General features: G+C 38.9%; 2 protein-coding genes and 1 long non-coding RNA gene across 3 annotated transcripts in view; 1 reads left to right on the top strand and 2 right to left on the bottom strand.

The window, feature by feature from the left end:
* LOC134182069 (uncharacterized) overlaps nucleotides 1-641 on the bottom strand; it is a 2,480-nt gene extending 1,839 nt beyond the window's left edge. Inside the window, exon 1 of the mRNA XM_062649398.1 lies at nucleotides 1-641. This exon is cut by the window's left edge and continues 1,839 nt beyond it. Within this exon, the coding sequence (XP_062505382.1) occupies nucleotides 1-483 (483 nt within the window). The 5' untranslated portion in view covers nucleotides 484-641.
* Nucleotides 642-1,866: 1,225 nt separating this feature from the next.
* Nucleotides 1,867-12,500, top strand: part of LOC134182245 (armadillo repeat-containing protein 3-like) — a 19,191-nt gene continuing 8,557 nt past the window's right edge. Inside the window, exons 1-11 of the mRNA XM_062649632.1 lie at nucleotides 1,867-1,960; nucleotides 2,031-2,151; nucleotides 2,225-2,350; nucleotides 3,609-3,677; nucleotides 3,977-4,027; nucleotides 4,904-4,992; nucleotides 5,461-5,533; nucleotides 8,112-8,269; nucleotides 9,769-10,020; nucleotides 11,285-11,369; nucleotides 11,543-11,651. Coding sequence (XP_062505616.1) covers nucleotides 1,919-1,960; nucleotides 2,031-2,151; nucleotides 2,225-2,350; nucleotides 3,609-3,677; nucleotides 3,977-4,027; nucleotides 4,904-4,992; nucleotides 5,461-5,533; nucleotides 8,112-8,269; nucleotides 9,769-10,020; nucleotides 11,285-11,369; nucleotides 11,543-11,651 — 1,175 coding nt within the window. The 5' untranslated portion in view covers nucleotides 1,867-1,918. The remainder of the gene's footprint in view (nucleotides 1,961-2,030; nucleotides 2,152-2,224; nucleotides 2,351-3,608; nucleotides 3,678-3,976; nucleotides 4,028-4,903; nucleotides 4,993-5,460; nucleotides 5,534-8,111; nucleotides 8,270-9,768; nucleotides 10,021-11,284; nucleotides 11,370-11,542; nucleotides 11,652-12,500) is intronic.
* On the bottom strand, nucleotides 10,487-11,301 carry LOC134182247 (uncharacterized). The gene is made up of 3 exons (XR_009970295.1): nucleotides 11,283-11,301; nucleotides 10,831-10,915; nucleotides 10,487-10,669 (listed from the first exon to the last, which is right to left on the bottom strand). It is a non-coding gene; the product is annotated as an uncharacterized LOC134182247 (long non-coding RNA).

The raw sequence follows: 12,500 nt of genomic DNA on the forward strand, positions 1-12,500 counted from the left end.
GAGTTTCGAGATGACAGAGTGCAGAGCAAGACTGAAGAGAAATGGTCCAAGGGGGTCACCCTGCTGCACACCCTCCACCGATTGAATAGTAGTATCTTGGCCGTTTAGTGACACTACCAGTGGGGTGGAGTTGACATAGCATTTTGCCACAAATGGATAGATTTGTGGAAAATGGACTGCCACCTCTTCCAGAATGATGTCACGACTAATGGTGTTGAAAGCATTCTTTGCATCAACTTTCAAAATGACAGAGTTTTCATCTTGTTGTGAGCACAATTGAATCAGGTGAGACATAACCTCAGCTCCTCCAGGTGTTGACACTCCATATTGATGAGGTGCAAGGTAGTCTGCCATCTCCTTCTTCAAATGAGAGCACACTGCTCTGGCCACCAGTCGTCGAATACAGTTGCCAATTGCAATAGGACGTACGTCTACTTCGTTTTTCTTGAGAGCAATCAATTTAGCTCCTGCTAATGCCTTCATTATCGGATCAGGTACATGACCGCCAAGGATGATGTTGCAAATATTGTAGAGAGAAGTCCAGGTTAGATCTGACTCCAATAACACTTTCAAGTGCTCAAACCTCCACCCATCATTCCCACAGCTGGACCCATTGGGGCAATCTCGTAAGGACTTGATGAATGTTTCAGTTGGTATCTGTAAAGGTTGTAAACTGTGTGGAAAGTATGGCTGAAAGTTAGTTGAGACGGACCTACGCTCTGGGTGTTTTGCTCACTCACTCACTCACTCACTCTCTCACTCACTCTCACTCACTCACTCACTCACTCTCTCACTCACTCGCTCTCTCTCTCACTCTCTCACTCACTCGCTCTCACTCACTCGCTCTCACTCACTCACTCTCACTCACTCACTCTCACTCACTCACTCTCACTCACTCTCACTCACTCACTCACTCACTCACTCACTCTCTCACTCACTCTCACTCACTCTCTCACTCACTCACTCTCTCACTCACTCACTCTCTCACTCACTCTCACTCACTCACTCTCTCACTCACTCTCACTCTCTCACTCACTCTCTCACTCACTCACTCACTCACTCACTCTCACTCACTCACTCACTCACTCACTCACTCACTCTCACTCACTCTCACTCACTCACTCTCTCTCACTCACTCTCACTCACTCTCACTCACTCTGACTTACTCTCACTCACTCACTCACTCACTCTCTCACTCTCTCTCACACACACACACACACACACACACACACACACACACGTCACTGCTCTACATTTGTTTGGTTGTTTGGTTAGCTATCGGCGTTCACACGAGTGCAGTTGTTGCTCTCGCTTACTTTGTCGTGCAGGCGTGGAGCTGTGATCTCTATTGGTATATTTTTGGATTTTGCAGGTGATCTATCTGCTTGTTTTTTCGTTGTGTGTGTGTGTGTGTGTGTGTGTGTGTGTGTGTGTGTGTGTGTGTGTGTGTGTCCGTGTGTGTAATCATTTTATCAGACATCCATCATATACAAATTTGTTCTCTTTTCTTAGCGTATTACCAATGATATTGGAACTGCTCGTTCTATGGACAGTCCTGAGACTCACACGTTAGACGTACATGTACTTACATATTTTATATTGTAAATTGTGTATTGTAGCTCATCCAATGTAATACACACATACATAAACATCCAATGTAGCTATATGTAAATATCTGTACAGTCACGGATTACAATTAATATTTTCAATACATTATTTCTTCTTGAATCAACTGTGGACGAGTTTCTAACACGCTGGATGTTCAATTCTGACCTTCACTGTTTATTTTACCACTTGACATTACCACTCCCTTCGTCGTCACATCCGGGTTCTCTCGGTTGCTACGTTGACGGTTGTCCCCAACAACATCGTTGTTACTTGTTTAGAGCTTCATTACTCGCTACTGTCTCACCCAAAAATGCCCAAGAAAAAAGAAGCGGACACCCCAACTGTAGACGAAGTAACGCTCAACGAATATAGAGTTAATCGGGGCCCCATACGAGGGATACTAAGGTCACAATTTGTTGTAGAAATTTGACGCTTTAGATTTGACAACAAAAGAGCCTAAGACCGTCGTTCTAATGCTCAACTCGTCGGAAAATCTGGTGATCGCCAAGGCGTGCGAATCGTTGCACAAATACGCCGAGAAATGTGAGAAATTGTCGATAAACGTGAGAGAACGGTTTTTGTTTGAATTTGTTTTTGTTTGAATTTTTTTGTGTAGCGGAAAGAAATCGTTTGGAGTTGCTTAATCTGTCTGCTGTTGATCCGCTGTTGCAGCATTTGCGGTCGACGGATAAGGCGATCCGCGCCCACGCAGCTCTGTGTATCAGTTCTCTGTCAACTCATTGTAAGATATTCTATGGATTGTATTGTGGGGAGGGGATGGAGAGAGATGGGGATGTTGGTGGATTGTGTTGCAATGAGCGATTGAGAAAAGAGGAGAACAGATGGACAGTCAGGATGACAGACAGACTGAATTTATGGACAGACACAGAGACAGACATAATTTATGGACATACTGACTGACAGACAAAATTTATAGACAGGCACAGACAGACAGAATTATGGACATACTGACTGACAGACAAAATTTATAGACAGGCACAGACAGACAGAATTTATGGACAGATACAGAGACAGACAGAATTTATGGACATACTGACTGATAGACAGAATTTATGGACAGACACAGAGACAGACAGAATTTATGGACATACTGACTGACAGACAAAATTTATAGACGGACAGACAGACAGAATTTATGGACAGACACAGAGACAGACAGAATTTATGGACACTGACTGACAGAAAAAAGTTATTGACAGACACAGAGACAGACAAAATTTATGGACATACTGACTGATAGACAGAATTTATGGACAGACACAGAGACAGACAGAATTTATGGACAGACACAGACAGACAGAATTTATGGACATACTGACTGACAGACAAAATTTATGGACAGATACAGAGACAGACAGAATTTATGGACATACTGACTGAGACAAAATTTATGGACAGACACAGAGACAGACAGAATTTATGGACATACTGACTGACAGACAAAATTTATGGACAGACACAGATACAGACAGAATTTATGACATACTGATTGAGACAGAATTTCTAGACAGTCATTGACTGACAGACAATTTATGGACAGACACACAGACAGACAGAATTTATGGACAGACTGAGAGACAGACAGACAGACAGAAATTTAGTAGACAGATTGACTGGCACATAAATAGATGAATGAACACACAAACTGACTGACTGATTGACGGGAATACTGTGATGACAACCAGAAAGAACGGCGGACAGAATTTATGGACAGACAGTCTGACAGACAGATAAACTGACAAATAGACAGACACACAAACTTATTGACTGACTAATTGACAGACAGAAATACTGACAACAACCAGACAGATGGACAGACAGACAGACAGACAGACAAATGGACAGACAGGCAGACAGACATACAAATGGGCTGACAGACAGACAGACAGACAGACGGACAGTTGATGAGACACTAAGAATATTAATCTCAATGGGACACTTTGAATATGCATCCAACGTTGTTGCTCTGTCACTTACAGCTGATGTACGCAAACTACTCAGGAAGCTGAATTCGATTCCAGTTTTGATTTCTCTTCTAAATGCAGATGGTAAGATAAGTGACACAGACACACACACACACACACACACACACACACACACACACACACACACACACACACACACACAAACACACACACACATACACACGTGCACACACACACACACACATGCACGCGCACACACACACACACACACACACACACACACACACACACACACACACACACACACACACACACACACACACACACATACACACACACACACACACACACACACACACACACACACACACACACCACATCACATCATCTCTTTTCAATTCTACTGAATTTGTTATCTACAGAAAGCAGCATCAGTCAGGAGAAAGCAAGCCTAACCCTTTCAAACATGGCGGGTAATGCATATTTATTATCTAATATATCAGCAATATAAATCAGGCTTGAACTGTTGTACATGATCTACATCTATGTATTGGATAAATGGTGGAGTGTGTTAATATTAACTAATTAATTGTGTTAATATCAATTAATTAATTGTGTTAATATCAACTAATTGATTGTTGGTTGGAAGTAAGAGTGACAGTCTATACATTGAACATAATTATTTGGTATTATTGATTTCAATTATCTATAGCATGTCGATGCACGGATGGAGACAGATGTGTAGGCAGGCAGGCTGACTGACATAGATGGACAGACAAACAGATGGGAAGACAAATAGACAGACAAACAGATAGACAAATAGAGAGACAGATGGACAGACAAATGGATAGACAGATGGACAAATAGACAGACAGATGGACAGACAAATAGACAGACAAACAGATGGATAGACAAATAGACAGACAGATGGACAGACAAATAGACAGACAGATGGACAGACAGATGGTCAGATAAATAGACAGACAGATGGACAGACAGATGGACAGACAAATAGACACTAGACAGACAAACAGATGGATAGACAAATAGACAGACAAATAGACAGACAGATAGACAGACTGATAGACAGACTGATAGACAGACAAATAGACAGACAGGTGGATAGACAAATAGACAGACAGATAGACAGACAGATGGACAGACTGATAGACAGACAGATAGACAGACAAGTAGACAGACAGATGGACAGACTGATGGACATACTAACAGACATGCAGATGGACAAACACACAGACAAACAATATATAATAAACATACAGACGGACTGTATAGGTTGTTGTCAGATACATAGAATCACCCAGACTTTAATTTTGAATTATTTATTTTAGGTGATTTCACTAGCAAAATTGCAATTATTGAATCCAATGGGGTGTCATCTCTTATTACACTTCTGAGCTCACCAGATTGTGATATTCAAGTTAGTCACATGCACGCACGTGTGTGCATGCACGCATGCACACACGCGTGCGTACACACACACACACACACACACACACACACACACACACACACACACACACATGGACACACACATGCACACATACACGTAGACACACACACACACACACACACACACACACACACACACACACACACACACACGCACGCATGCATGCACACATACACACATGTGGACACACATGCGCGCGCACACACACACACACACACACACACACACACACACACACACACACACACACACACATGCACACACACTCACACGTGGACACACATGCACACACACATGTGGGGACACACACACACACACACACACACACACACACACACACACACACACACACACACACACACACACACACGGATCTGTTCGTTGCTTGATCTTGATACACACAAATGTCACTTTACATCTGTTTGATATTGGCAGAGAAATTGTGTGAAGACTCTGTCTTTGCTGATGGAAGATTATCAAGGAAGAGCTGCAATAAGAGAGTGTGATGGTGAGACACATAATAATATGTTGTGACTGACACAGACACTTTCCTAATTTCTTAGTCATAAATTAATGTTATTAATATATTGATATTAAAATAATTAATTGATTTAAATAATTTTAAATAATTTTATTAATTTTTATTACTTTATTTATTTTAGTAATTTATTTATTATTTACACTTTATTAATTTTATTAATATTATTTTTAAGTTTATTTATTTCATTTTAATTCTAATTAATTTATTAATTTTTTTATTAATTTGCTATTTTAGTTTTATTTCTATTTTCTATATTTTATATTTTTATTTTATTAATTTTAATTAATTTATTTTTGCAACTGGTGATGAACTTAATTAATCAATTATTTTTATTAATTAATTATTTTTATTAATTAATTCTTTTATTTATTAATTATTTTTATTAATCCATTATTTTTATTAATCAATTATTTTGATTAATCAATTATTTTTATTAATCAGTTATTTTTATTAATCAATTATTTTTATTAATCAGTTATTTTTATTAATCAATTTATTTTATTAATCAATTTATTTTTATTAATCAATTATTTTTATTAATCAATTTATTTTTATTAATCAATTATGTTTATTAATCAATTATTTTTATTAATCAATTTATTTTTATTAATCAATTATTTTTATTAATCAATTTATTTTTATTAATCAATTATTTTTATTAATCAATTTATTTTTATTAATCAATTATTTTTATTAATCAATTATTTTTATTTATCAATTATTCTTATTAATTAACTATTTTTATTAATTAATTATTTTTATTAATTAATTATTTTTATTAATTAATTATTTTTATTAATTAATTTAATATTATTTTTAGTAATTTATTATTTTTAGTAATTTATTATTAATTAATTAATCAATTAATTTATTTATTTATTTGTTTTTGCAACTGGTAATAAACTTAATTAAGTTTTTAATTTTAGTTAAAGGGGAACTCCCACGAAATTACAAGTAACGTTCTCGTGATAGTACTAAGTGCCCTGACTCTATTGGTACCTTTCTTTCTTAATACAACTCTTTCTGAACGGAGAAATTGAGCTTCGAACATGGGGGCGTAACCTCATGGCAGTCGCCATTTTGAAATGATGACGTAGCAATATCTTACTTGCGTATGTTGCTCTGTGTAGCGAGGATATATCGAGGGTCAGTCAGAATTTGAAAGGATGTAGCATCTAATAACACAGTATCTTGGATGCTCACTAAGAACGTCCTTGGGTGTGAGCCGTCTACGATGCGTGGTAATGTCATTTACTATTACCTCAGGCCATACGCGTACAAGGTTGACTAGGCGGAGAAGTGAGATACAAGGTGGTTTTTCCCAAACCTACCAAGATCTGGGTTGCAAAGCCCATCACTGAATCAAAGAGCTATGGCTATCTGCAAGGAATCCTTAAAGCAGTTCTAAATAAACGGCAGCTGAATCCACAACCTCTTCGAAAACACAAAGCCAGACAACCTCCAGTGATTTTACCAGCCAACATTGCCACCTGTGAAAGACCACTCAAGGAAACTGTTGTTAGTGCTCGTAAAACAAGATTTACATAGAACATACAACTATGACATACAAACGCTATAGCATGTATAAGATGGGACATTAGTTGACACAGATTCTTAGAATTAGGTAGTTACAAGCATTATTGTCAAAATCATATCTAATCATGATGCTCCCTAAACCCCACGTACACTTCGTCTTCTTCTGGGAAAGGTCTTCTAATAGCAAAACTACACATGACGGTATGACCATTTTAGCACGCCTGCCCAGTCTCCTAGGAGCTCAATGTGTGAACTGCCTGTATGCTGTCGACCTCAAAAGCCTGTAAAGTGAAAGACAATAAACAAAATGGCAATACCGTACGCATTTGTGTCAAGAAACCTGTGATTCAGAGGTTCTGTGAAGGAATCTTTAGTGACATCTACCACTGCGGACACAGCAGTGTACAGAACGTCGTAGTTGAGGCAGACAAGCTCAAAAGTTGCGTGTTCTACCACACACCGTAAACCACAGAGTCTCTAACTTAGCGCGTCAAACTCTTGGCAGCAAAGGCAGTGGGCATGACGACACACTGACCGCATGTGTACCAGTCTGAGTTGACCAAGCGCTCGGGGATTCCGTCCCCTGTATCCGAATCAATTTCATGAGAGTTTCCCCAACTCGAACTGCTCTCAGCGTCATCGCATTCGGGCTCAAAACTGTACGGAAGCTACGCCATATACTCTGATGACAACACATGTGCAATCGGTAAGATATTCGTACGTCATCATCTCAAAAATGGCGACTACCATAGGGTTACGCCCCCACGTTGGAAGCTCAATTTCTCCGTTCAGAAAGAGTTCTATTAAGACAGAAAGGTACCAATAGAATCAGGCCACTTAGTACTATCATGAGAACGTTACTTCTATTTTCATGGGAGTTCCCCTTTAATTACTTAAGTGTTATGTTATACAATATTTATTTTATATTAATTATTTTAAGTCCCAAGTTCAAGACAAAAAAATTATATTAATTAATTAATTAATTATTAATTGTGTTTAATGTTGTTAGGTCTTTCTTCGTTGGTTTCTTTGTTGGACAGTGAGTATCCGGTGGTACAAGAGTTGGCACTCCTCACACTCACTCACTGTTCACAGGATGGTGAGAGTCGTGAGTGTTTACGAGACATCGGAGCTCTTCAGAAGATTGTGGAGTTCTTACAGAACAAGGTTGGTGTGTTGTCGTACACTGTGTTTATCTCAAGTCGTTTGTATGATGAAGATGTTTGTGTATGATCTCTGTAGTTGTTGATGTTTGTTTGTTTGTTGGGTGTGTTTGTCTGTTAGTTTGTGTATTTGTGTTTGTGTAACAGTTTGTTTGTTGTCATTTTTATGTATGTGCCTGTTAGTTTGTTTTCTTTCTTTGTCTGTCTGTTTGTCTGTCTGTTTGTCTGTTTGTTTGTCTGTCTGTCTGCCAGTCTGTTTGTGTGTTTGTCTGTGTGTTTGTCTGTCCGTTTGTCTGTCCATTTGTTTGTCCATTTGCCTGTCAATTTGTCTGTTCATTTGTCTGTCTGTGTGTCCATCCGTTTGTCTGTTTTTTGTTTGTTTGTTTGTTTGTCTGTTTGCTTGTCTGTCTGTCTCTCTGTCTGTCTGTCTGTCTGTCTATCTGCCTGTCTGTCTGTCTGTTTGCCCGTTTGTTTGTGTGTTTGTCTGTGTGTTTGTCTGTGTGTTTGTCTGTCCATTTGTCTGTCCATTTGTCTGTCCATTTGTCTGTCTGTTTGTTTATTTGTATCTGTTTGTCTGTTTGTTTGTTTGTTTGTCTGTCTGTCTGTCTGTCCGCCTGTCTGTGTATTTGTCTGTTTGTTTGTCTGTCCGTTTACCTGTCCGTTTGTCTGTCCATTTGTCTGTCCATTTGTCTATCCATTTTTTGTCCATTTGTCTGTCCGTTTGTCTGTCCTTTTGTCTGTCTGTTTGTCTATCTGTTTGTTTGTTTGTCTCTTTGTTTGTCTGTCTGTTTGTCTGTCTGTTTGTCTGTGTGTCTGTTTGTTTGTCTGTCTGTTTGTCTGTCTGTTTGCCCATCTGTTTGTGTGTCTGTCTGTGTGTCTGTCTGTTTGTCCATTTGTCTGTTTGTCTATCTGTTTGTTTGTTTTTTGTTTGTTTGTCTGTCTGTTTGCTTGTCTGTCTGTCTGTCTGTCTGTCTGTCTGTTTGCCCATTTGTTTGTGTGTTTGTCTGTGTGTGTCTGTCCGTTTGTCTGTCCGTTTGTCTGTCCATTTGTCTGTCTGTTTGTTTATCTGTATTTGTTTGTTTGTCTGTCTGTCTGTCTGTCTGTCTGTCTGCCCGTCTGTTGTGTGTTTGTCTGTCCGTTTACCTGTCCATTTGTTTGTCCATTTGTTTGTCCATTTGTCTGTCCATTTGTCTGTCCATTTGTCTGTCCATTTGTCTGTCCTTTTGTCTGTCTGTTTGTCTATCTGGTTGTTTGTTTGTCTGTTTGTTTGTCTGTCTGTCTGTTTGTCTGTCTGTTTGTCTGTTTGTCTGTTTGTTTATCTGTTTGTTTGTTTGTCCATTTGTCTGCCCCGTTTGTCTGTCTTTCATCCTTTTTGTTATTATTTGTTTGCTTATCCATTGTTCACGTTTATCTGTCTATTTACCAACTATCCATCTATTATCTCTTCGTTAATCCACCAACCTCATCACACACAATACCACATCTCAACTTTCATTCTTCTAGTCTTACGGCGATCTCCATGTCCACGCTCTCCAGATGCTATCCAACAGTCTTGAAGATGTCACCAGCACTCAACTACTGCAAGGCTCAGGAGCTCTCACGTCTCTCCTTCAGTTTACTCAAGAGGCAACGTCTTCTGATGTCCAACGACATGCCGTCAGCTCACTTGGACGAGCGGCGAGGAATCCAGAGAACAGAAGGATTCTACATGAACAAGACATGGAGACGACGTTGACTGGATTGTTGAATAGCGATGTGAGGATGTAGAATGGGTTGTGTTACATTTGGGTTTGAGTGTGTAGTTTGTTGGTGTGTGTGTGTGTGTGTGTGTGTGTGTGTGTGTGTGTGTGTGTGTGTGTGTGTCTGTGTGTGTGTGTGTGTCTGTGTGTGTGTCTGTGTGTGTGTGTGTGTGTGTTTGTGTGTGTGTGTGTGTGTGTGTGTGTGTGTGTGTGTGTGTGTTTGTGTGTGTGTGTGTGTGTGTGTGTGTGTGTGTGTGTGTGTGTGTGTGTGTGTGTCACTGTGTGTGTGTGTGTCACTGTGTGTGTGTGTGTGTGTGTGTGTGTGTGTGTGTGTGTGTGTGTGTGTGTCACTGTGTGTGTCTGTGTGTGTGTGTGTGTGTGTGTGTGTGTGTCTGTGTGTGTCTGTGTGTGTGTGTGTGTGTGCGTGTGTGGTGTGTGTGTGTGTGTGTGTGTGTGTGTGTGTGTGTGTGTGTGTACTTCATTATCGTTGTAAACTGCTGTTGTGGCAACGCTCGGTCAGGATCTGACAGTTGACTGATAATATCCGGTAAGATGTTGTAGATCGCGTTGCCTTTGTGTGACAATTCATGAAAGAAGAACCACGCCAACTTCTTGATATGTTCATTCTCATCCTCCAAACAAACTGCAATCTCACTAATATGCCCCTAGAAACAAAATACCACAAATAATTAGAAACGGTAGAGACCTATCCATATATGGTGCTCAAACTGATAAACAGGTAGACACACAGGTGGACAGACAGGCAAACGACACATGTAGGAGGGAAGGTTGAGAGAAGCATAGGGATGTAAGAAATAGAGTATACCTTGACTTTCAGCATGTCGTTAAGAATCAGCCGAGTCAAAACTATGAGTGTGTTCTTACGCACAACAGCAGACTTGTCGGAAAGCCTGAAAACAGAAGTTTATTTTTATTTATTTTTATTTATTTATTTATTTATTTATTTCTATTTCTATTATTTTTATGTATTTTTGTTTATTTTTATTTATGTATTTATTTATTTTTATTTATTTATATTATATTATTTATTTATTTTTATTTTTATTTTTTTATTTATATTATTTATTAATTTTTATTTATTTATTTACTTTTGTTTATTTTTGTTTATTTTTATTTATTTATTTATTTATTTATTTTTATTTTTATTTATTTATTTATTTATATTTTTATTTATTATTGCTTGTTGCTTGTTATTAATTTGTTTGTGTGTTTGTCTGTGTGTCTACATGTTTGTTTATCTCTCTATCTCTCTCTTACAGAATTGCACTGTTGCTGTGGCTGCTGCTGTTGCTATTACTTCAATGGCAGAGAGTCCTGTATGTCGAGACACAATAGCCAAAGAAGGTCAAACATCCACGATCCACACCAACTGTTCACACACACACACACACACACACACACACACACACACACACACACACACACACACACACACACACACACACACACACACACACACACACACACACACATGTACTATATTTGTTTATTTTTACATTTATGTTTGTGTGCTGTAGAAGGGATCAGCGGTTTGGTGAAGCTTTTAGCACGTGAGGAAAGTGAAGCTAAAGAAGCAGCATTACTTGCGTTGTCAGCTTGTACGGCATCAGCAGCTGCTAATTGCAGGTTGGTGGATGGTGTAGTCACTAAGTGTAGGTGTGTGGTTTTCTGGATGATGAAATGGTTGGCGAGATTTTAGATTTAGTTAGTGTGAGCAGATGAATGGAGAGATGGACAGACAAAAACAGACAGACAGAGAGACTGATATGTGGGCATATGGATGGATGGACAAACAAATAAACAGACAGACAAATGAACAGATGGATAGATGGACAAACTTGCAGACAGACAGACAGACAAAGCAGACAGACAGATGGACAGATGGACAAACTTAAAGACAGACAAACAGACAGATGGACAGACAGTTGGACAGATGGATAGGTGGACTTACAGACAGACAGACAGACAGACAGATGGACAGACAGTCGGACAGATGGATAGGTGGACTTACAGACAGAAAGACAAACAGATGGATAAATGGACTTACAGACAGACAGACAGACAGATAGACAGATGGACAAACTTACAGACAGACAGACAGACAGTTGGACAGATGGATAGGTTGACTTACAGACAGACAGACAGACAGACAAACAGTTGGACAGATGGACAAACTTACAGACAGACAGACAGACAGACAGTTGGACAGATGGACAAACAGACAGACAGACAGACAGACAGTTGGACAGATGGACAAACTTACAGACAGACAGACAGAATGCAAGAATAATTACTAGAAAACTTTTGAGACTTGCTCAGTGTAGCTCATGTAATTTTGAGTCGTACTCGTTTCAGTTGTTTAGGCATTAGCAGTTAGTTTTAGTGTAGGGCCTGCAGGCTTGTTTGTTTGTTTTACAGTTTAGTGTGAGTGTACTAGTTTCAATGTATGAAATATATGTATTGGACAGACAGATA

This window comes from Corticium candelabrum, chromosome 7 (assembly GCF_963422355.1).
Source record: "Corticium candelabrum chromosome 7, ooCorCand1.1, whole genome shotgun sequence".
Classification (NCBI taxonomy): Eukaryota; Metazoa; Porifera; class Homoscleromorpha; order Homosclerophorida; family Plakinidae; genus Corticium; species Corticium candelabrum.